This window comes from Meriones unguiculatus, chromosome X (genome assembly GCF_030254825.1).
Source record: "Meriones unguiculatus strain TT.TT164.6M chromosome X, Bangor_MerUng_6.1, whole genome shotgun sequence".
NCBI classification, from domain to species: Eukaryota; Metazoa; Chordata; class Mammalia; order Rodentia; family Muridae; genus Meriones; species Meriones unguiculatus.
In genome coordinates, this window is record NC_083369.1 from 82,524,445 (window position 1) to 82,550,623 (window position 26,179).

Consider the following 26,179-nt stretch of genomic DNA (forward strand, 5'->3'; position numbering starts at 1 on the left):
TTTTCAACAGTTTCAGTTTTAAAACCACAAATATTTCCAAGCTTTCTGATTATACCATTATCATTAAGCCAGCTTTCTAGGTATTTTAGGACACCATTTTAATTAGGTCAAAGTTGAACATTTTTCTTGACAGGTAGTTTACCTTGCTATTTCATGACCACAGATAGTCTCCTAATATGCTGGCCAATAACGTACCAGAAAGACTTCATTCTAATGTTTATTTTGAAAAAACAAAGGAATCCATATTATAAGGACAACAAGAATGATAGAAAAATAATTAACCACAATACATTGTCAAACACCCTAATGACTATAACTTTAACATGTGAAGCCAATATACCTACCTGCAGCTCAGGAACAATAGTTCCCCTTTCTTGACAGGATCCTCCAAAGGACGTGAGTGGTGAAGGAAGTACAATAGGGTTTGGGCTGATGAAGTTAGAAATATCACAGGATGGTGTGTCTGCTACCATTCTCTGCATGATTACTTTCTCCACCACAATAAACTGATTCCACGGCAACCAGAGTGTTCTCTTTTCAGACAGGAAAGGTGATCGCTCAAAAATTAAGACTACAGAGATACCACCAATGGCTACGAGGTCAAAGCTAAAAAGAAAATAAAGATAGAGGATAAGAAGAAGGAGTAACAAGAGGAGGAGGAGGAGTGATAGGAAAAGGAGAAAGAGGAAGAGGAGGAGGAGAGGATGAGGAGAAACACAAATGATATGAGCAGCCCAAATAAGATTTAAAATTTAAAATAAAATAGGTTAATTATAGCATTATTTCTTAATTCTAGGAAATTATATACATTTTTTTTTCTGTTTTTAAAATCTTCACTGTCTTCATTTCACTTCACATGTATTCATTTCATGGATGATTTCTTTTTATCATTCAGTAGACTTTTGATTTAGAATTTTGTACCAGTAGTTAATATTCATCAGAATTGAAATACCAATTTTAATATTGTCTTAAACAAAATTATTCATGTACTTTTGACATTATTGCCTCCCCTTTGTTTAAGAATCACACAAGATTACTAACTGATATTTTTGCATCATTTTAAATGTACATACTCATATTAAAAATTTTAAGTAACTATATATAGTATATATTTACATATACATGCATGTAAACATACATTCTTTATACACACAACACACACACACACACACACATACATATATGGAAAGAGCCAAAGGTTAAATTGTTTAGGGCCACAAAGACAGTGTCAGAAATCAGACAGCGTGTCCAAGAAATACCTTCAGGAGAAACATACCCGTGCAAAAAAAGTGTTCAGTGAACTGAACCATACATGAACCTCCTGCATGTAACAACCATCTTCAGTTCCTGATTGTACTTAAATTCCCTATTTAGGAATTCTGATTTTGGCTTTCCATTGTAAGACAATTGGTAACTCACCCTACTTATCTCTGCCACCACTTCTCTTGTGTCTCTGACAAAAGAAGACTAGCTCTTCTGTAAGTCTTGTCTCTGACAGACTATTGTATGGGAGCATAAAAGCCCCAGATTGCATTTCATTCTGCAGTGATGGTTCTACCTCACTTCATTTTTAAGTATAACTATGTCTTTGAGGTAATGTACTTGAAAGCATTCAAAATGATGAAGTATGATAAAAAGTAAGAAAATGATAAATCATATTTTAGAGATGGATAAAAAAGAATGTGATGTTATTTAATATTCAAAGCAATACAATTCCATAGGAGAACAACATAAGCATTTCCCTACATTAGAAAAGATTTTTAAGTAAAACACTTCTTCAATGCTAAAATTCCTGATAGGGAAACTGACTTAATTATGGACATCTTAGCACTCCTTTAATGTGATATTTATTAGATTTAAACAAATATCACCATTCAATCTCTTGTTGAAGAATTCTTCCAGGTAAAGATAATGAATAGTAACAAAGAAATGTAACCATATGATATGAATGTATCATATGATTATTGTTGCCTTTTTTTGTGAAGTAGCGGTAATTTTAAGATGGATTCCAAAAGAAAGATTTTAAGAACTGAATTAGGAAATTATTTGAACTAAAGACTAAAACCAAACAGCTTATGTTGTAAACAGAAACGTTGAATTTATGAAAACAGGAGCAATTTAATACAAATGTTAGGGGGAAAGTTCAATACATATTTTCAAGAAATATTTCTTTTAGATCAACTTTTACACAGGTTTCACTTCATGTACCTGGCCTAATACACTTGCTTTGTACAAACATTGAGCCTTAAATCCTTAAAACTAGAGTGCCTATTTATTGAAAAAGAAACAAACACAGCAAAGACGATTAAGCAGATAAAGCAGTCATGCGTTTGTGGGAAGAGTGAGTTTGACTTTACACACATCTGAGTTTGAGTCTCATCTTTGTTATATTAACTTCGTGTCTGGGTTAATTTTTAAATATCCAGGAACTGTAGTTATATATTTTGAATAAGTGATCCAATATGACATATTTACAGCTACTGCTGCAAATGTTTACATTACTGCTGTAAATAAGACAAAGATTAAGGGCCAAGTATAGTGTTGAGAATTAGCACATGTTAAATTTGTCCTCAAATTAGATATATTCTGCTACTAAATTTTATATACATTTCTTCTTGTTACAATGAAAATACATTGTGGGCCAGCTTTTGATTACTTCCATAAACAGTTTCTGATTTCTGAGTTCTTCTTGAAACTTCCTCTAGGCTTCTTAGGGTAGCTAGTATGTTTCAATTTGGCTAACCTATGAAACTTAGTAACTCAACCAAATAGAAATCTTATATAATGGTGTGGAGATAGTTCAATGATACTTAAGTTCTACAACCACTTGACATTTAGTAATGGAGATTTCCTTGATGATATGAGTGGGTCCTAGTCAACCAATTTGGAAATTTAAGAGCAAAATTAAGGTTTACCAGAGGAAGGGGAAAATCTTGCTCATGAACTGTACAAATTGCTCCTGAGAGTTTTTGATGTACCAACCCATTCTACGGGTATCAGATGAGCAGACTCCACAATAACATAAGTCACATTCTTGAAATAAATTCAAATCTCTCTCTCTCTCTCTCTCTCTCTCTCCACATATAAGGAGTGTGTCTCATCTCTATCATATTAACATTGTGTCCATAAACTGTGGTTATACGTTATTAATAGAGGATTCAATATTATACATCTATATTTACAGCTCCTGCTATAAACAAATACTTTGATGTTGTAAATAAGACAAACACACACATACATACATATATATGATCTCTAAATATGTATACATTACATATAAATGTGTTGGATTTTTTATTTACTTAGAGACCATTGACTCACATACTTTTCTTCTTTCCACATAGCTTTACAAAGTAAATATCACCTGGCTTACTTATAGACATGGAAGTTGAAAGTGGATTTATGCCCTAAAATTCATGTCAGCCATTGCAATGAATGACTTATTCTTTGAGATTTTTTTCTTATCACAAACCCCCTCCACTTACATATATCATTAAGAATATATTTTATATTCTATGACAATAAGTATAAAAGCACCAAAATGGGTTATGTGTTTCTAGATTTTTGTCAATCTGTAGGATGTCAAACCAGTCCCGTTCATAGAGAGACAATTATTGAAACCTCTACGATGCCTTATGCTATCCATCAATTAGAGTGAATCAGAGGGAAATTACTTTTTTATAGCTATTTATTTATTTATTTATTTATTCATTCATCTATTTATTTATTTATTACAATTTATTCACTTTGTATCCTGGCTGTGGGCCCCTCCCTGGTTTCCTCATAATCCCATCCTCCCTCTCTCTTCTCTCCTATACCCCTCCCCCAGTCCACTGATAGGGGAGTTTCTATCACCTGCCATCTGACCCTAGTCTATCAGGTCTCATCAGGACTGGCTACATTGTCTTCCTGTGTGGCCTGGTAAGGCTACTTCTCCCTCAGGGGGAGATGATCAAAGAGCCAGCCACTGAATTCATGTCAGAGAGAGCCTCTGTTCCCTTTATTAGGGAAACCATTTGTACTCTGAGCTTCCAAGGGCTACATCTGTGCAGGTTTTCTAAGTTATCTCCATGCATGGTTCATAGTTGGAATATAAGTCTCAGAAAAGACTCCTGGGCCCAGATTTTTGGTTCTGTTGCTCTCCTTGTGGAGCTCCTGTCCCCTCCAGGTCTTTCATCTTACTCTTCTATCAAAAAATTTTCTGCATTCTGCCCAAAGTTGTCTATGAATCTCAGCATCTGCTTTAATACCCTTCTGGGTAGAGTCTTTCAGAGGCCCTCTCTGTTAGGCTTCTGTCCTGTTCCCTCTTTTGATGTCCATACTGTTTGCCTTTTTGAATGAAGACTGATCATCTTACCCAGGGTCCTCCTTCTTGCTTAGCTTCTTAAGGTGTAGAGGTTTTAGTATGTTTATCCTGTATTATATGTATTATATTATATTCACTTATAAGTGAATATATACCATGTGTGTCTTTCTGCTTCTAGGATGCCTCCCCCAGGATGATCTTTTCTAGTTACCACCGTTTGCCTGCAAATTTCATGGTTTATTAGTTTTTAGTTGCTGAGTAGTATTCCATTGTGTAAATGTACCACAATTCTGCATCCATTCCTCCTTGAGGGACATCTAGGTTGTTTCCAGATTTTTGGCTATAACTAATATAGTTGCTATTAACATGGCTGAGCAAATGTCCTTGTTGTATACTTGAGCATATTTTGGATATATGCTTAGGAGTGGTATAGCTGGATCTTGAGGTAGAACTATTCCTAATTTTCTGAGAAAGCTCCAGATTGATTTCCTAAGTGGCTGTACAAGTTTACATTCTCACCAGCAATGGAAGAGGGTTTTCTTTTCTCCACAACCTATCCAGCAGGTTGTTGCCGCTTGAGTTTTTGATCTTAGCCATTCTGAAAGTGTGCAATGAAATCTCAGGGTTGTTTTGATTTGCATTTCCCTGATGACTAAGGATGTTGAGCATTTCTTTAAGTATTTCTCTGCCATTTTATATTCCTTTATTGAGAATTCTCTCTTTAGCTATGTACCCCAATTTTTAATTGGATTACTTGATTTGTTACTTTTTAAATTCTGGACATTATCCCTCTGTCAGATATAGGGTTGGTGAAGAACCTTTCCCAGTCTGGAGGCTGTTGGTTGTTCTGAGGGCAGTGTCCTTTGCTTTACATAAGCTTTTCAGTTTCATGAGGTCCCATTTAATGATTGTTGATCTTAGAGCCTTTGCTGTTGGTGTTCTGTTCAGGAACTTGTCTACTGTGTCAATGAGTTCAAGGCTCTTCCCCACTTTTTCTTCTAATAGATTTAGTGTGTCTTGTTTTATGTTGAGGTCTTTGATCCACTTGTACTTCAGTTTTGAGCAGGGTGATAAATATGGATCTATTTGCATTTTTCTACTGTAGACATCCAGTTAGACCAGCACCATTTGTTGAAGATGTTCTCTTTTTCTACTGTATGATTTTGGCTTCTTTGTAAAAAATCAAGTATCAGTAGGTGTGTGGTTCTATTTCTGTGTCTTCTATTTGATTCCATGGATCCAACATTCTGTTTCTATGCCAATACCATGTAGTTTTTATTACTCCTGCTCTGTAGTATAGCTTGAGGTCAGGGATGGAGATACCTCTAGATGATCTTTTGTTGTACAAGATTGTTTAAGCAATTCTGGCTTTTTCATTTTTCCATATGAAGTTGAGAATTGTTATTTCAAGGTCTGTAAAGAAATGTGTTGGTGTTTTGATGGGAATTGCATTAAATCTGTAGATTGTTTTTGGCAGGATGACCATTTTCACTCTTAATCCTGCCGATCCATGAGCATGGGAGATCTTTCTATCTTCTGATATATTCTTCAAATTCTTTCTTCACTCGAGACAAAGTTTTTCTCCAACAGATCTTTCATTTGCTTGGTTAGAGTAACACCAAGGTAATTTATGTTATTCATGGCTATTATGAAGGGTGTGTTTTCCCCAATTTCTTTCTCAGCCCTTTTGTCTGCTGTTTTCAGGAGGGCTACTGATTTCTTTTGAGTTAATTTTGTATCCAGCTACTTTGTTGATGGTGTTTATCAAGTGAAATAATTCTCTGGTAGATCTTTTGGGGTCATTCATATATGCTATCATATCCTCTGAAATAGTGATACTTTGATTTCTTCCTTTCTGATTTTTACCCCCTTCTTCTCCATTAGTTGGCTTATTGCTCTACCTAAGACTTCCAGTACTATGTTGAAGAGATACAGAGAAAGTGGGCAGCCTTGCCTTGGTTCCTGATTTCAGTGGGATTGATTTAAAATTTTCTCCATTTAGTTATGTGCTTTATATCCATGATCTTGCCATGGTTTTAAGAATGAATGGGTGTTGGATTTTGTCAAATAGTTTTTGACACCTAAGGAGATGATTTTTTTCTTTCATTTATTTATATGATGAATTACATTGATGCATTTTCATACATTCAACCATCCCTACATGCCTGGGATGAAGCCTACTTGGTCATGTCATTTAGATTTCAAATTTTGTGGCATAAAGGCTTTTGTAGTAAGACCTAATGATTGCTTGGATTTCCTTAGGGTCTGTCATTTTGTCTACCTTTTCATTTTTAATTTTGCTGATTTGGATAGATCCTCACTGCCTTTTAATTAGTTTGGTTAAGGGGTTGTCTGTCTTCTTGATTTTCTTAAAGAATCAGCTCTTGGTCTAATTGATTCTTTGAATTGGTTTCTTTGTTTCTAATTAATTGATTTCAGCCCTGAGTTTGATTATTTCCAATGACTTACTCCTCTTGAATGTGTTTGCTTCTTTTTTTTCCCCCTAGGGCTTTTTGTTGTGCAGTTAAGTTGCTTGTATGAGATGTCTCAAACTTTTTTCTGGTGGCACTTAAGTTAGTGCTACCAACTGTCCTTTTAGCACTGCTTTCATTATGTCCCATGAGTTTGCGTAAGTTGTGCCTTCATTTTCATTGAATTTTAGGAAGTCTTTAATTTCTTTTTTAATATCTTCCCAGACCCAGCTGTCATTGAATAGAGAGTTGTTTTGTTTCCATGTGTATGTTGACTTTTTGTTATTTCTGTTGTTGGGGTCTAGTTTGAGGCCATGGCTGTCTGATAGGACACAAAGGATTTTTTCAGTCTTCTTGCATCTTTTGAGGTTTGCTTTGCCCCTAGTATATGGTCAGTTTTTGAGAAGGTTCCGTGGGTTGCTGAGTTTGAGTGAAAAGTTCTGTAGAAATCTATTAGGTTCATTTGATTTAGGACCTCGGTATGTGTCACAATTTCCTTATTTAGCTTCTGTCTAGATTATCTGTCCCTTGATGAAAGTGGAGTGTTGAATTCTCCCAGTATTAAGGTATGGGATCAATGTGTGATTTAAGCTTTAATAACGTTTTATTCAGAAATGCAGGTGCTCTTGTATTTGTTGTATAGATGTTCAGGATTGTGATGTCCTCCTGCTGGATTTTTACTTTGATGAGAAGGAAGTACCCTTCTTCATCTTTTTGATTAATTTTGGTTGAAAGTCTTTTATTAGATATTAAAACAGCTACTCCAGCTTTTTAGTTTGGTTTGTTTGCTTGAAAAATATTTTTCCAGCCCTTTACTCTGAGGTTGCTTTTAATCTTTGTCGCAGAGGTAAGTTTCTTGGGTGGAGCAGAATGTTGGATCCTGTTTCCACAACCATTTTGTTAGTCTGTGTCTTTTTATTGGATAGTTGAGTCCAGTGATATTGATAGATAATAGTTACCAATGAATGTTAGTTCCTTTTATGGTGGAGTTGGTGGTGTTACTGTTTCTATGCTTGTTTTCTTTTATTTATTTATCTTTTTGCTTTGATGTTATCTATGCCCTATATTTATTGGGTGTAGTTGATTTTATTAGAGCTTTCCTTCTAGTATCTTCTGTAGGACTGGGTTGCTATGTAGATATTGTTTAAATTTAGTTTTGTCATGGAATATTTTGTTTTCTCCACCTCTGTTGCTTTAAATCATTGCTGGGTATAGTGGTCTGGGTTGGTATCTGTGGCCTCTTTGAGTCTGCATGACATCTGCCCAGGCCCCTCTGGCTTCCATAGTTTCTATTGCAAAGTCTGGTGTGATTCTGATAAGTCTACCTTTATATGTTACTTGGCCTTTTCCCCCTGATGCTTTTCATATTTTTTCTTTATTCTGTAGATTTAGTGTTTTGACTATTATGTGACATTAGGAATTTCTTTTCTGGTCTGGTCTATTAGGTGTTATATAGGCCTCTTGTATGTTTCTGGACATGTATTTCTTTCAATTGGGAATTTTTCTTCTATGATTTTCTTGAAAACATGTTCTGGACCTTGGAGCCTGGAATCTTGTTTTTCGTCTATTCCTATTATTCTTAGATTTTGTCTTTTAATAGTGTCCCTGATTTTTTGGATGTTTTATGTTTGGAACTTTTCTGATTTTACTTTTTCTTTGAGATATGTATCAATTTCTGCAATTGTATCTTCAGTGCCTGGGATTCTCTCTTCCACCTCTTGTATTCTGTTGGTGATGCTTACCTTTTTGTTTCCTGATCTTTTCTCTAAGTTCTCCAGCTCCAGGGTTTTCTGTGTTTGTTTTATCTTTATTGATTCTAATTCTGTTTTCATGTCTTGTACTAGTTCCTTCACATTTTAAAATGTGGATTTCTGTCTTTCCATGTTGACCTCTATTTTATTTCTTTTGTTTCCTCTCTATATGCCTTTACTCGTGCCTTTACATGTGCCTCTATTTGTTTGGCTGTATTTGCCTGTATTTCTTAGAGAGCTTTGTTTGTTTCCTCTCTATATGTCTTTACTTGTGCCTCTATTTGTTTGGTTGTATGTCTTTGTGAGTTTTGTCCATTTCCTCTTTATGTGCCTCTAATAACTTGATAAGCATAGATTTAAATAATTTTCTTGTGTTTCCAATGAATTAAAATATCCATTGATTTTTGGGGTTGCTGGTGAAGCCCTGATGTCCTGATTTTTGTTGGATATGTTCTTAAGTGGACCTCTAGCCATCTGCTTATCTATACCATTTTCTGTTTGTTTCTGGAGTCTGTATTTCAGACTGGATCTGTCTGTTTTTGGTGTCTGGATTATTCTTCAGGAAAATGAGAGAAGACCACTAGTTTGAGAGTGGATGTTGGTGTTTCAGCTGTAGCTAAATGAGGAATGTCACAGGCACATGTGTTTAAGTGTGGGAGAGTGCATGGAAATGTGCCTTGAATGACAGGGTGCTAGATTGTGTAGATGTTTGGAAGGGTGGAACATAAGCATAGGTGCGGGTGCTCATGGCATTCCTGGGAGCAATGTGCATGCGCAGGTGCTCTGACTACCTCAGTGGCTCATTGTCCTGATGTGCTGTCCTTCAGGTATTCAGATTTGCCTGGGTTGCAAGATCTCGTCTTCAGAATTTGTTTGCCTTGATTACACTGGGAAACCCACAGTACTGGGACTTCAATGTTGAGAATACTGTCACAAGGATCCCTAAGTTGCTCACATTGGGGGTGCGGGTAGCACATATCTGATGTCTGGTTGCTGGTGTAGAGAGACCCTGGATTTGGGGCTCTGTGTGTGTTCACTTGAAGGCATACTCAGTGGCTTGCAAGCCTAAATGGAAAACAGTGTTTCCCCCTGTTCTCTAGTCTAATATTTGGGCCTGCAGGGGCAATGAAAGTGTAGGAGATCAGTCATCTTAGGGGTGTCTGCAGGGCAGGGAAACCTGTACTTGGAGCAGCTGTCTCTGCTGTCTCAGTCACTGAGCAAGGAGGCTCCTGCTTGAGGAAGCTTCCTTTGTCATCTCAGTCACCGAGCATGGAGGATATTGCTTGGGAGCAACCACTGCTTCTTCAGCCGAGCAGTGACGCCAGTGCTTGGGGGCAAGGGGAAGTACAGGGGGCTCAAATATTCACCACTCTCAGACCCTAGAGAGGTTCATGAGTGAACTGGATCCAAATTGTCCCATCACATGGGTTGTCCCCTCTTGCCCAGGAAGCTTCAATATAGATGTTCTGTGTTCAGCTGTAGATGTTCTGTGTTCTCTACTCACCAATTTTAGAGATTTGTTTCCTTTGCCCCTCAGATATGGTGCGTGCTGTTTGCTGCCAACTTGGACTCCCCTCCGCCCCCATGCAGGAAGCTTTAGTGCATGTTTGTGTTTTCTTTAGACTTGACTTTTAGTTTCTTCTCTTCTTGTCTTTTTCCATCTGAATATCTAGCTTCAGCTCCATAGAGGTCTCAGTCTTCCAAAACCATACCCTCTTTTGATTTGTGATATAGTGCTTTTGTCTCATGTCCTATATCTTCTCTGTGTCATTAGGAAAGTGTTTGCTGATTAAGAAGTTGTTAATTATGGAGACAAATTATCTGTAGTCCACATACATATTTACATTTAGTATGAGCTTACAAAGGTAAGTTAACCCAAGGCAGTTGCTGGTGGGAATTGAAAATACTGCAGCAGACCCCTGGGGAGTGCAGGCTTGCCAGGCCACAGAGGATGATGATGCTTCCAGCCTTGAATCAGAGCTAATAGGCTAAGGTCAGATAGTAGGGGCAGAGGTCTTCTCCTATCAAGGGACTAGGGAAAGGGCATAGGGGGAGAAGAGGGAAGGGGATAGGACTGGGAGAAGATGAGGGATGTGGCTTTAGTGGGGATACTCAGTGAATAAATTGTAATAAAAATATATAATTAACTTAAAAAAAGATGCTGGCATGGCAGGAGGTAGTTTGTGTATCAGTTATTGGTGAATGAACATCCAAAATGCTTTAATCCAGTTCAACTAAGAGAAAAATCCATTTTAATTAACAGAGTTCTAATTGTGGAATATTTGGCAGTAAATATTTTTCCCTAATAACTTTGTAAAGATTATTATAATAACTAGATGGCTGGTTAGTAACATAATATGCATACAAATAATTTTCTGAACTCTCTAAAACCAGTTTCCTGTCTTAAGTATGTTAAAAATCTTCTCTTTATGGTCTTTAATTTTTTACACTCATTTTCTTGACAGGCAGTTGAAAAAATAAATTCAGCACAGCTCAAGTTGAACAATTAGCATTTCTGAAGTGGGTAGGACTAATAAGGTTTGATTGTAGGTTCTTGAAATAAGATAGTCTCTCACACTGTGATAAAGCTCTGAGCCAACAGGTCTTTTGTGAGTACTGAAACAGTTTTTTATGAGCAGGACACTTTAGGGGAGCTACCTGGAGACTAGGGAACCCCATGGCCATTATTATAGGGTTCCTGAGTGTCATAAATAGCTACCTTCAAAATGGACACATGGGTCTATTGACTCAATGATTCTGTACAAGTGTCTAACTAAGCGACAGAAACAAAAATTTTTGGAAGCAAATCATTTTCTAGAGTGAAAAGGCTTTGAGATCATTCTTCCCAAGTCTCAGAAAAAGCATTATATGCCTGGTGGTTGATGCTTGATATTAACTTAGTATAGTCACACAAACTGACCATGCTTGCCAATCAATTGTAATCACTAAAGAAGTAGGTAACCCAGGAAATTACTTTGTTTTTGAGATGCTAGGGATCAAACTCAGTCCCTGTACATATCAGTTCACCGTTCTGTCCCTGAGCTCTACTTCAAATAGCAGGGAAAACACGTTTAAAATGCTTTTAGTTAATATGAATGAATGTTGAAGTTTGACAGGAGACATTTATAGATAACATTTCTTAAATATCTGAAATATTTTTATGCCTATTGGGGAAGAACATCTTATATATTCCATATTTTATCATTTATTATTATCATCATCTTTGGAACTTCAAGGGTAGGTTTATGAATAGAATTATATGACCACATTCTCAGTGTTTCAAGAGGGCTTGAGAATAACAGTGTAATGGTATAAATTTGGTTTGACTTAAATTGGAAAGAGAGGAAATGAATGTTACAGTGTTACAGTTTACTTTTCTAGATAAAAGGAAGATGGACTTACTACTCATTGTCATATTGTGTGACTCTTTGCTTTACCTATGGCTAAATGTCAGTACTTTTCTCCCACAAAGATCAGAAGTAATAAGCATACCTTCCATCTTGCCGACTGATGGTAAAGCCATAATCACTGTGATGTAAGAAACTGACATTCACTCCCACAAGAGGGGTTCCATCTACAGCCACCACTTGGCCTCGAATCACACAGGCACGCCTGCAACAAAAGATCAAAGACAATTGGGAAAGCATGCTAAATTTAAGATCTTGTGTCAAGTGGTAGAAACTTTGGAAAGCACTCAAGCCTAATGAAGAAATAATTTCACCAACTGGAAATAAGTACTGATAATATTTGGGGGATAGTAGGTTTTTTTATGCAGCAACATTGGGTTATATTAGGTATCATTCACAATTCTGACACTTTTAAAATTAATATTTTTTTATCAATATTATCTGATGCATTGAGTACTTTGGTTATTACATAATTTATCCTTAAAGCAATATTCTATGATTTTTAATCCACCTTTTATTTGAAGACATACTGTTTCTTCATTTTTTTTCTTCACTGAACTTATTTCCTTGAGAGAATGTTCTATTTCTACAATTATACAGTTGTTTGTCAAAAAAACAAAAACAAAAACAAATTACATTAGTTAATATGACTGGAGTCCTTATTGAGGTCCACCTATATCCCTCTTCTTTCTGCTCTCTCAGGTAATGAGAAGTATTATTTCTTGTGTATATTTTCTATTCATATACTCAAATGAGTATACTAGAGATCTTGATATATTCTGCCAAACTACTTTGTCTAGAAAACAGAACCAAGTGAGAAAGAACACCTCATTACGCATTTGTAGATGCCATGTGTTGTGCTTGCATATAGAAATCCGAGGATAATTTTGTGAATTGGTCCTTGCTTTCGACTTTGTTTGAGAGAGGCCTATAGTTGGTGAATAATGCACACATCAGACTAGCTGGCCTACTAGCTTCTGTAGATCCTCCTATCTCCATCTGCCCTCTTGTTATAGGAGCACTGGGGATTATAAATATGTGCTATCATGTCTGGCTTTACATGGATTCCATGGACCTGAACTTAGCTCTCATGCTAAGTTCTACAGACATCTTTAGTTGGATGAACCTGAAGTTGAAGTATACAAAATAGGTATAGTATTCCATAACGATGTTTTTCTCTTGTAACTTAAGTAAAACATTTATGGACATTTCCCTTTTAAACAAATAAATTTCATCTTTGCCAAAACGTTATTTCATTCTAGTTCCTAAACAGAAATGTCACTAAAAGACACAGTCCATGAAAGTGCCCATTGCTTTCAGCTCTAAATTGTCAGACAAATTGTAATAGATTTTAGGAGTATTTAACTTAAAAAGAGCACCATGGAATAAATTCAAAGCAAAGATTTTCCACTGGCCTATCCTTGACTGGAACTTGTGTGTAGGAAGGGAAAAGCTTTCATTTTACTCCAGTACTAGCTTTGGCAGTTCTGAGCTCTTGTTTATGAATTTTGTTGCTCAAACAGGCAAGGCTAAAGAAAAATGGGCTAAAATTTTGAAAATTATCTTTCTTTAAAAACTACATAGAGTTCAGAGTATGTTGGAAAAATAAATCTTCAATTCAGAGGGGCCATGTTTTTGTTTTTTCCTTTTTTTTTTTTTTGGACCAACATAGATTTCTTGATTAACCCTAGTAATTTCACCTTGGGACTTTATATTCTTTCAATAGAGTCGACCTTCAAGGCATGTATCTGAAAGCTAATAGTAACAGAACATTATTTGAGAACAAAACTGTACAATCAAAGCATCTCCATATAAACAGAAGACAGGTAGCAACCTAAGTTTGTTTTAGACAATACAATTGTTATTAAATCCAAAATGTTATGCTCAGTATGCGAGGCTAAGCACTGCACTCAGGGTCAGCCGCTTTGGACCCAGAGAAGAGCATGTCTGATTGCATGCGGGTTGATGCCCCAGGTCCCGCCTCTGAGAAAAAGGTATCGGACGGGTCTGATGCTCTTTGGGTGGATGACACCTAAATGAACATCAGTACAAAGTCCCAATTTATTTCTAATATCAGAGATCAGACCTCTACTCTTGCCTGATGCGTCTAAAACAAAAAGGGGGAACTGTAGAGAGCTGCGGAATGCTGTGCCTGAAAGATGGAGCTGGTTTCTGCCTTCCACCTTCCCGATGGTGAGTGCTCTCTGTCATGAACAACTCCACATTTGGCTAATGTAGAGGATCTGGCTTGCTTCCATGTATGTGGACCTATCTGCATTGCCCACGTGGCATGCTGAGGTTGGCTACCCAGAGGCTATTTAAAGTGGCCTGGCTTTCCCCAGGGTCAGATGATTGTTCAAGGTTCCTGAATAAACTGCATTGAAAAAAAAAAAAAAAAAACTGGTTTTAAGCGAAGTGGATAGAATGTCCTAAGGACATTCCTTAATAAGAATAAGACATTAAATATTACACAAAAGGAAATAGTATAATTATTACTATCAACATTTATGTATTCTGATCTCTCTGACCAGTACTCCTAGTTCTGTGATCCAGATCACTGTCTTGGAAACACATGTCTAATCTTCTCAATCACTCTCATCTCTATGTGTTTTAATGTAAAAGATACCTACAGTCTTTGAGTTCTAGAGTTTGAACTATTGTTGACAATTCAGATTTCCTGTTCTAAGCTCAATGTAAAAAGGAGGAAAATAAAACCTCCCCATTTCTTTAGTAATAGCTTATTCTAATATATTTTATTATGTATTAATTTTTATTTTATATGTATGTAAATGTAACACATGAGCACAGTCCTCATGGAAGCCAGAAGAGGACTATGGGTACCATGTTCTTGGGGTTACAGACAGTTGTAAGCTCCCATGTAAGTGTTGGAAACAGGACCTTTGTGCTCCATGAAATCAGTGAGTGATTTTTTACTTATTTATTACAATTTATTCACTTTGTATCCCCACTGCAGCCCCCTCCCTTTTCTCTCTCCAGTCCCACCCTCCCTCCCTCTTTTCCCCATATGCCTTTTCCCTAGTTCCCTGATAGTGGAGGTCCTCCTCCCCTTCTATCTGATTCTAGCCTATCAGGTGTCATCAGGGCTGGCTGCATCATCTTCCTCTGTGGCCTGGCAAGATTGTACCCCCCAGGGGAAGGGGATCAAAGAGCAGACCATTGAGTTCATGTCAGAGATAGCCTCTGCTCCCCTTACTAGGAAACTCACTTGGAAACTGAGCAGCCCATGGGCTTCCTCTGAACAGGGGTTCTAAGTTCTGTTCATACATGGTCCTTGATTGGAGTATTGGTCTCAGCAGGACCCCTGGGCCCAGGATTTTTGGCTCTGTTGGTCTCCTTGTGGGGTTCCTTTCCCTTCCAGGTCTTTCTATCTCCCCCTTCTTCCAATAAGGTTTCCTGCACTCTGCCCAAAGTTTGGCTGTGAGTCTCAGTATCTCCTTCCATACCCCGATGGGTAGAATCTTTCAGAGGTCCTCTGTAGAAGGCTTCTGTCCTGTCCCTGTCTTCTACTTCTGATGTTTGTCATGTATGCCCTTCTGAATGAGGTTTCTGCCTCTTCCCTGGAGTACTCCTTGTTGTTCAGCTTCTTTAGGACTATAGGTTTTAGTATGTTTAGCAGTGAGTGATCTTAACTGCTGAGCCATTTTCCTAGCCCCTGTAATAACAGTTGAGAAATCTACACAAAATATTCAATAAGATAAATAAAATTTAATTTGAAGATAGTTGTAAAAACTCTCCCATAAAATACTTAAAAAAATTGAGTCAGGGGCCTGAAGAGAGACTGTGTAGAGACAAATCATTTAGAAATTGGTTGTCAAACATTAGACAGAGCTTGGGATGTCTTATGGAAGTGTTGAGGAGAATGAGTAGGGAAGCTGTGGGATTCAAGGACTCCACAGGAAGACCTACAGTGTAAACTGACCTGTGACCATGGAGCTCATAGTGAGTGAACCATCAGCCCGAAGAGCATACATGGACTGGTCATAGACCCCCCTGCACATATGTTGCAGATGTGCAGCTTGGTCTTCATGTGGATCCCCCAACAACTAGAGCAGGGTCCTCTCTGACTCTGATGCCTCCCTTTGGATTCCATTTCCCTAATGGGCTGCCTTGTTTAGCCTCAGTGAGAGAGGATGCACCCAGACCTGTAGTGAATTAATATGCCAGAGCAGAGAAGGGGAGAAGTGAATGGGAGAGAAGTTTGTGTGTGTGTGTGTGTGTGTGTGTGTGTGTGTGTGTGTGTGTGACTTGGAGGAGAGGAGGCAGGCTGCAAAAAGGATGCAAAGTGAATAAATAAATTATTAAAAATAAAAATAAAGATAAGAAATTGGTTGTATATTCCTTTCTGTGCCTCAAATATTGTTTGTCATTTTGGGGAAATACATAGGTTACTTGCTAACTTTCCAATCTTTCATTAGTTAACTTTGTTGATGGCTTTGCCACAATAATGCCTACCTAATGCTTGCTGACTCCCCTTAGGTAAAACAATTTCACACTCACTCATTTTATTTGTCCACATTAATCTAGATATTGTGTTTTTCCACCATTGTACTAGACTCAATTGTTTTTGTTTTTATTTTGTCAAGAGTGGTTGGCATTATTGTCTCATATTTTATGACAGACACAGATCTGTCTCTTCTTTTTGTTGCCCTTTTATTTTCTGTATGGCTTATATTTATGAAGAATCCATGGCAGTAAGTGAAAAACTCCTAAAAGTCATCATTATCCTGTGCATTTTCCTGGATTCCTCCCTTCAGTCATCCTGTATCTCATTCTGAGGAGACTTGTCTTTTGAGTCTTCTGCTCCTTAATATTCCTCATATTTCATGAAGCAAAAAGATCAAAGTCATCATTATTTAAGACATTGTCTACCTGTTCTTCTCATTCATTTCAATCTCCATCCTTCAAAATTAAAGTGCATATACTCACAACTCCCCTCCTTTTTATTCTTCATATTTTATGATCCACACCAACTTACAAGATATGATAAAGCTCCACAAAACTTATTATTCTTCATTTATCAGTATTGAGCTCTTTTGTAATGTATTATACTTTAAATGTTCTAAGATCTCCTGTATATTACTGCATTTGTTTTCATTATTTACATACTCCATGTCATCCATTATTTTACAAGAATAATTCTTAGCTCTTTTTAGCCCTGCGTTGTTAGCACTTACTTGAATCACTGACTGTCCAATATCAGTCTTTCAGTGTCAGTGTAAATTATCTAAATTTTGGGACAATATTAAAGTATGCTTTTCCAGTTGCAGCAACTTTGACTGATATTGCATATACAAAACTGGAAAAAAATTCTTCTCAGGCACTCTGAGTTTCAAAACAAAAGATGTTGAGCCCAGTCTTTCTATTCTGGTAACCCAGCTTCAATGGCCAGTATTATGCTCTTCAGCTGCCATTTTGTGAACTTCAATTTCTAAATTCAATTTTTTTTCTAATTCTAGATTAGAATTATGTCTAGATTAAATTATCCTAATGTCTATCCCCCTTTTACTGATCCACTCAGTACAGTTAATTTCTGTCCTATTTATGTAACTTGTTTTGTGTATTGGTTTTAGGCCCAAAGTAACCTGTGTTAACCCATGTTATTTTCCAGACTCCAGACAAGTAGTGAAGTGCACACATTCATTGTAGATCTTTTTAATGAATGAATGAATGAATGAATTACAATTTATTCATTTTGTATCCCAACATGCTAGATCTTTGATAAACTTAATGTTATATTATGTACCTTTCTTTATTTGCTTTGTGGTATCACCCCATTTTGTATCCCAGAGAGTACCAAGATTTCTCCAATTTCATGTAATATATAGCCAGAACCACTTGACCTACCCTTGGCATGTTGAACTTGTTATGTCAAAATTCCCTTCAAGTTTTTTCTGGTGACACAGGTTCAGCTACTCAGAAGGCTGAGACAGGAAGATCAAAAAAACACAAGACCTGTTTGGGCTACACATTGAGTTTAAGGCCAGCCTGGGCAATACAGTGAATACAGTGAGGTTTTGTCTCAAAATTAAACACAGTAAGTGAGATGGACGAGATGGAGTTATACATCAGTGGCAGACCACTTTAAGTTGCATGTTCAAGGCTCTGGGCTTATTACCCAATACCAGAAGAAAGCAAAATGGAACAAAAGAGAAAACCAAACTACCTTAACACCAAGTCCTGGTCCCATAAGGACCCATCTTTATTTCTGAAAACTTATCTATTCAATACCATGGAGAAAATTTCAGAGTCTTTAAGCCATATGAATAGAAAATGCTGTTTGGACTGTACCTATACTGGACCTGTACCTACAAGTATCTACCTGATGTAATCGTGTGTGTGTGTGTGTGTGTGTGTGTGCATATGCTTTGTGCTTGTGTACTCTCAATGACAGGAACTGCATGATTTCCGTCTTTACTGGGGACTTTCCTTTGATTTGGGGACATGGACGGGATGCCTTGCTTCCTTACATCTTTAATAATAAGAACCTTTTACTGCCTTGCTTTCTCAGAACAAGGTAAGTTAAACTTAGATGGCATGTCCAATGTGACTTTAAAAACACGTATGGGGAAGATCATCCCTCACAATGTCTCTTTTCCTATCTCTGGAGTATACAGCTTGCTGCCAAACTGTCTACCTGCTGTCAGTATGCTAAAGCAGCAACCGCAAGGGGACTGCATCCTCACTTTAACTAAATGTTGAATCTTGTAAGTGTTTGGAGTTATATATTTGAAGAACAGGGCAGAATATACTTTACTGAAAGCTTTATTTAACTAACAAGGTGCTTGTTAGACAGCTCTGATGCAGAGGTCTAATTCATTTTGTATTTGCTATTTTCATGGCACAGTCAAATTATCTTTAGCCTTCAATCAACCCTTTCCATTCTCCTTTGTCCTTATTTGTTGTCTTTTGTCTTCTCTGTCAAATTTCCAATATTCATGCAACACCTCTGGCAATAACATTAACCTCAAGTACAGAAGTTGATTTGAAAAACAAGGATGAAAACTCAATTGCTGAAAGAAGACGTAATTTACTGCATTGTATTGCTGATTAAAATCTTTTGAAAGGGAAGCGAGGCTTAGGGCCAGAGAAGTTACAGCTATTTGCTTTTGTGATTAACATGAACATAAGCAATTCTTGAAGGGTAACATTCAAAATCAAGGACCTCTCCAGCTGTGCATGAAGCAGCAGGTGAATTGGTGAGGAAACTTTCTTCATAGGAACAGATGAACAGCCTTTTCCAGAGGTTGATCACTCCGCACAAGAAATAGCATTTAGGGGCCTGGACTGGGAGATGCCACATGACTCCTTTGCTCACTACTGTTTGAATTTTGCCCTGTGAATTCTTGAATTGATGTCTGTTTGCTCAAGTCTTCAAGGGGCAAAGATAGACTATATAATGAGGTATACTTTGAGCATTCTTACTGCATCTTGTACCGGGGTTAATTATAGAATAAATCCTGCATTTGGAAACTGTGTCATTCAGGATAAAACACTGCTTCTGTGACTAACTGGCCTATAAATACTTCTGAGTGGTTGTAACAAAGACTTCATGATGTTTCCATTATTCATTGCCATCCCATAATAAATAGGAAGGTCTTCAGGGCACAATTTTGAGCTGGGATGTCAGTCCTAATACCTCTGTGGTAAACTTTCTCTCCTATAGGCCAGTGATTTTCAAACTTGATGGCATGTATACCTCAGTCCCCTGGAGGGTTTGTTGAAGGAATGATTGGACTTCAGTGGGCATGTCCACTGACTTTCTCATTTGGTAGATCTGATGTGGAGCTGAGAGTTTATAGATCTCTAGTGAGAGTTTATAGTTCCCTAGTGCTGCTGATACTTCCTGTGTAAAAACCAAACTTTAGTGAAAGCAAGACTATCATCGAATCAGCCAGTTAAGATGTATGTTCTCCTGGGAAAGGAGACAGGAAGCATAAATCATAAAAAGGCAGGAAAATAAACAAACAATTCACAATCTTACTACTATAACATCCTTGAGTTTTAATTCTTCCATAAAAATCTCTGAAAGAAGATTTGCAACAATTAGCATTTGGCAAGTCATGTTGAAATTGTCATGACCAAATGATGGCTGAACTGTGGGTCCCTTCTAAACCAAAGACTGTAAGAGAGAAATATATTTTAACCTAATTTATATGTTCCAGATAAGTGCCAATGTGTGCTGTCCTATTGTTCTCATTATACAGTTCTCATACTCATGTTACTGCACTTGTCAGAACCTGCCTGGAATGACAGTTATAGATTGCTTGTTATTTCCTATTAGAGAACCACACCAGGGCCACAAACTATGCCATTTTCTTCTTTGAGTTTTTGGTTCCTGTAGTACACAGAACATACTTGGGATCAATTAAAAGAATTTCAGCTTAAATATTTTCTCTTTCTTTCTTTCTTTCTTTCTTTCTTTCTTTCTTTCTTTCTTTCTTTCTTTCTTCTTCTTCTTCTTCTTCTTCTTCTTCTTCTTCTTCTTCTTCTTCTTCTTCTTCTTCTAATCTAAAGTTGTAGGGAACTTGCACAGTATCCTCATGGCATTGCTTCAAGGGCTTCAGAGACTACTTTGAGGATCCTATATGACAGATGCCTTACAGTTCCTTTGTTAGAAGCTAACATCCTCATCATAGGGCTTTTGTTTGATAACTGACTGCTTCAGGGAATTAAAGAATGTCTGTGCCACTGGGCAAAATGAATGAATAGACCTTCTCAAATGCTTAATTTATGCACACTAACCATAGTATTCATTTATACATTATTAAATAATTAGTATTTGATATTTTCTAATTTAAATACATTTGAGGCTTTTAATATAGAGATTTTTTAAGTGGAGGCGAGTGTTTCAACAGAATACATGATGTTTTTAATGTTATCTAGGTCAGTATAGCATCATAAAATCACTTAATGCTGTAGCATAAATCCGTGTTCATGTTCAAAAAATGTAACTGCAGTGCCTGTTCATATGAAAGCCCAATAACATTTCCTTAGTTTTTGCTTAACTAGAGCAAGATGATTTAGTCCTACTCCATTGGTCACTAGCCCAAATAAATAAGACTTACCAAGTGGGTAATATTAAAAGCAGCTGGAAATGTTACACATCAATATTCCAGGGCTGTGGGAAAGGTGTTGCTATTGAACATGCAGATAGCTTTTTAAGCAGAATTATTTTCCTCATGGCTAGTGATGTTTCAAGTAAAACAGAATGGGGGCACTAACCCAGAGGTAGGGTAGCTATTTTCCCATCTGCCCTGGTAATTGCTTGTCAAAAGTAGGCTTGCTTTGGATGCCTGAGATCCCCAAAGTAATGGGAAAAGATCAAGTGTTTTGAAGCAATAAGAAAACTGACGACACAGTTACATTTTTTTTTGTACTGTGTAAAGTGCCAGTTTGCTTCATTTAGACACATGATTATTTTTGTCTGGAATTTGCATCCTAAAATATTTGTCCTGTAAGCCCTTGCAGCAAGTCCCGAATATTCTGAAGTGTAGTTATTTCATATTTTTGGTTTGTTTGCATTTTGCTTATTCTAAACATTACTTTGTAATCAGTCTTATGAGGTTTTATTAACCTCATTAACCTCTCCTGTCTCCTGTGGACTTTTCTTTCACATAATGGATAGTCATTAAATATAGGGCAGGCCTTTCTTGTTGGTCATCTCCTGGGCGCGGATTCTTTTCCTCCTGCAAGGAAAGCATGCCCTAGTTATAGGCACTACTCTGTTCTAGTCATGCTTCCCTAGTAACGGCTACTGCAAATTTTTCCTAAGAAACAGAATTATTCTTGGCTTCATTTAGTCATTTTGTGAAATGGCAATCACACACTTTTCCTGTCTTCTTCCTTAGCACCATATAGAGATTTTAGAATGACAGTATTACCCAGGAAAATGATGATTCTTTGAGGTGGATTTTTCAAATCATTTGCTCATATGGTCTGATAGTTACTAAATATGTATTTTATATAAATAAAATACTAAGCACTTACTATGTGGTAAGTACTGTATCAGACATTTTCCTCACCTCATTTCATTTAATATCAATATAGTCTTGAGAAGTTTTGGCTCTTAATTTTATTATAAAAATGAAGGAGCTCACTGGTTGTGGTGGCCAAGGTCTTTAATCTCAGCACTTTAGGGGCAGAGGCAGGTACATCTCTCTGAGTTGGAGAGAGTTTCTACACAAGTTGGAAGCCAGCTTGTCTAGAAAAAAAACCTTGTTCTAGATAGCATAAATAGTGACAAAATGATGACAATATCTTGACTTGATTTCAAAAGAGCCTCAGCTGTGGCTCAAATTTTTGAGCAAAGGTGTAAATAATGGGGCTTGAAAATGAAATACTCATCTGCACAAGTGGCACAACTCTTAGGAAATCATTACCTGTTGTAAATAAACCAACTGCTGATCACTTTCCATGTGTGGTGCATGTAGTGGAAATTCTCTTACATAATATTTTTTTTATGTTTTTTTTTTTTTTTTTTTCTGCAGGGGTATTGTCTCTGACTCTTTTGCCTGCTCTTTTAACCCTTGTCCTCCTACTGTGTTGCCTTGCCCAGTCTTGCTATGAGAATATGTACCTAGTCTTATTGAAACTTGTTATGCCATGTTTGGTTGATATTCCTGTTATACCTGCTCTTTTCTGGAGGGAAATAGAAGAGGAGTGGATATAGGGGAGAAGGAGGTGGTCAGGATGTTTAACATGAGAGAATAATAATAAATAAATAAACAATTTATCATGTGTGTGAGGGGGTAAGGTGTATATTTAGTGTGTATATGGAGGTATGAGAGAATTTAGGGGTATCATTATGTGGGTCCCACGGATCAGATTTATGTCCCAGGCTTGGCAGAAAGTGCCTTTAACTGATTATTATTCTTACTTACCCAGCTACAGAATATTCTTTCATTGACTACCTTCTGTAAGGACAAAATGACATTATTGAATTAGCTAGAGAGTGATCAAAAGCAGATAGTTCATCTAAGACATAGCAATAAAGATTTGAGCTTTTAGATTTTAATCAATCAGATGCAATATAATAAAACTTTTGTGTGTGCTCAGATAAGTTGTAGGGAGTTGCTGATATTCTTAATTAAAATTTTTAGTATCCCAGCCTGGGCAATGGCAGCACAGGCCTTTAAGTCTAGCACTCAGCAGTCCACAGAGACAGGTGTATCTATGACTTTGAGGCAAGCCTGGTCTACAGAGTGAGTTCCAGGACAGCCAATGCTACACAGTGAAACCTTGTCCTGAATAAAAAAAAAAAAAAAAAAAGAATAAACAAAAACATGAGTATCTCAGAAAATTTGAACTTTAACATTTCATAATAATGATTCAAATAACATTTTAAAAATTTCTGCTCTGACTTCTTTTTATTCTGTTTTGTCCAAAAGAACTTGCAAAGAAGTGAAAATCACATTTTTTTTTCTTTTTGTACTTTTAGGTTTTGACTGCTGATTTCAGTAGCTAGTCAGCACTACAAATCTGGGAACCTTCAGCATTTGATGAGTTTTAAAATCTGTCTTGAACATTTGTTTCCTTTTTGAAAACCAGGAGATTCTGCCTTTATATACATAACACCTTCCACACAAATGAGATCAAAGTGCTTTATTAGCAACCATCAACTACCTGACTTCCCACTTAGAACAACAACTGCAAAGGAGATGAACAAATGAGGCTGCTCAGAAAATGAAAACCAAATGTTGGTATTCTTGGGGAATGTATAAAGTTTACCTATGTTCATTCAAATGCTGATTTCTCTAACCCACTATCTGGCTTCAATCCGTACATTGTATTGCGATGTTTATTCTGAGCGTCACCCGTCACAAATTTGTGTAAACATGCCACCATTTGTTCTCTGTATTGTCAATAAAACGACCAGCCACAATGTTGAGCAATGGTGAGAATAGGGTGGGACATCCTCGTCCAGAAGAGAGGAGAAAGAAGTGAGTGAGAGGAGTTGGAGAGAAGTGACCAGGAGGAGAGGACTTAGACCCATGAGGAGAGATGAACCGAACCTAAGATATGACTAAAAGCAAGTATAATGTGGGAAAAATGAATGGGAGGAAACTATGAGGGTTTGGAGGTTTAGGATGGATTAAATATTGCCCAGCATTGTGCTCTAGGTTAATTAAATAAATCCTGGTCTCTGTGTGGTGATTTGGGTATATGGCTGGTTTAGGAATAACCACTGTTTAATTAAAAGATAAATGAATAATAAATATTAATAAATCAACATCAACTAAACTTGTAGTTCAACAAAATTATGAATGATTATATTGTGGACATTCTTGGAGTTACTTATGGAATCTTAAAACTGAATATTAATTTCATGGATGCTTGAATACCATGATAATATTATATTTTATTTAAAAACTCTAAAATATTGGCTTTCCTTGTATACTCTTCTTTTTAAATAATTCTAAATCAGCAAATATTTCTACATATTGGATTCCTTTAGGTTCAAGTAGTTGATGAAGACTAGCTACAGTTTTCCCTCTTTCATGACTAAATGATCTAGGGCTACACTTTTTGTTTTGTTTTGTTTGTTTTGTTTTCGTAAAGCCTATCCAGTTTGTCTGAGGTGTACAGATTTTTTCGATGTACTTCTGGAGGGCAAGGCCCCCTAAGGATTTATCAGTAAAACCTACTATAGTAACTGCTAGATGGTAATTCTTTGAGATAGTTTTGTTTTATCTTCTCATTGTATGCAATGTCAGAGAATCTTAATTCAACAACACCTAAAAGTCAATAGTAGGCTCAGTGTGTGAAAATCTATCTTATAAATTTTCAGGTGGTAAGAAACGTTCAACTCCAAATCATCTGGCATGGCAATGAACACTATGAGGGCTCTGATCTAGTGTTATCTCCTTAGGGAGGTTTCTCGGCACCACTGTGTCAAAAATGACCATTCTCAATTCCTGGCTATTTTTTTTTCTTAAATCCCACTTGACAGTACTTCTTCTTTCTTCACATTTCTCTTTTTCATTACAGTCTGTGTTCCTTGCTCTGCTGAAGAGATATTGCCCCCTATAGCCTAGAGCCTAGGAGAGTGTCTATCACCGAATGAACAAATGAACCAAGTAAATGTTGTAATGTTAATAAATCTCAACTGAAATGGTTATCAATCCTCTGAAATTCGGGTTACCTTGAAAGAAACTGTAGGATCTATCATGATAAAATGACTCTGAGGTGTAGTTAGTGGGATTTTTTATTATGGGAGATGGGAATTTTTTTGGTGATTGATTTTTTTCTTTGAATTCATTTGCTTAGTACAAAACCTTTAAGTTGTAGTAAAATTTAGAGCCCTAAGTTGTGAAGGGTGAAACTGCTTGCATATAGGCAAGTTATTGTCTGTTTAGACAAACAGTCTTTACATTTTCTTGAAAATCATGAATAGCCTCGTGTGTGTGTGTGTGTGTGTGTGTGTGTGTGTGTGTGAATTTTAGCAGCTGTTTGTAGTCAGCAGAAACAATTAGTCCTATCTCTGGGTTATGGCTGAAAACTTACTAGTCAATCTCATTTCTATAATGGTATAATGGCTTTGTTGTATCTGTGAAAGTAACTTTTATCATTTCTCAAGCTAGGTTACATGTCTGCTCAAACAAATAATTTCAACTTGAGAACACTGAGCTGGTAAACAACAGGTTCCTTGAAAAATATTCCAGATCTACAAAATATATTGTAATATACAATTATTTTAAGTAAATATGTATTTATTACTTTCAGAGGCAAAGATCAAATCTGGAGATTGTAACATGTTATTAAAGTACTCCATCACTGACCTATATTTCAAGCTCACCATTTCTTATTTTTAATTGGAACATAGTATTTTTATTTATGGGATAAAGATTACAATTATAATCTATCTATCTATCTATCTATCTATCTATCTATCTATCTATCTATCTATCTATCTAATGTGTGATTATTAAATATTGATATTTGATTACTTCTGCCTCTAAGATGCTAACTTTATGATTGAAAGGACACTGTTTTTGTGTTTATGTCCACCTATACAATTCTTGGTACTGAATAGCTTTCCAAGAAATATTTTTATAAGAAATGAGTGAATAGAAACCCTTGCCAGTCTTAAAAAATGAATCAATATCATGATATTGCATTGTATAAAGATGTCAGAGGAATGGAATATCATTGCTATTCCCTTTTGATGATGAATGAAATCATAAGTTACTTTGAAAATACTAGTTTTCATAAAATGTATACTTA

At 36.6% G+C, this 26,179-nt stretch overlaps 1 protein-coding gene across 1 annotated transcript in view; it reads right to left on the minus strand.

Moving 5' to 3' along the window:
- Tenm1 (teneurin transmembrane protein 1) overlaps positions 1-26,179 on the minus strand; it is a 1,125,448-nt gene that overhangs the window by 149,318 nt on the left and 949,951 nt on the right. The window contains exons 17-18 of the mRNA XM_060375702.1: positions 12,021-12,140; positions 345-606 (exon numbers count right to left, since the gene is read on the minus strand). Of these exons, the coding sequence (XP_060231685.1) occupies positions 345-606; positions 12,021-12,140 (382 nt within the window). The remainder of the gene's footprint in view (positions 1-344; positions 607-12,020; positions 12,141-26,179) is intronic.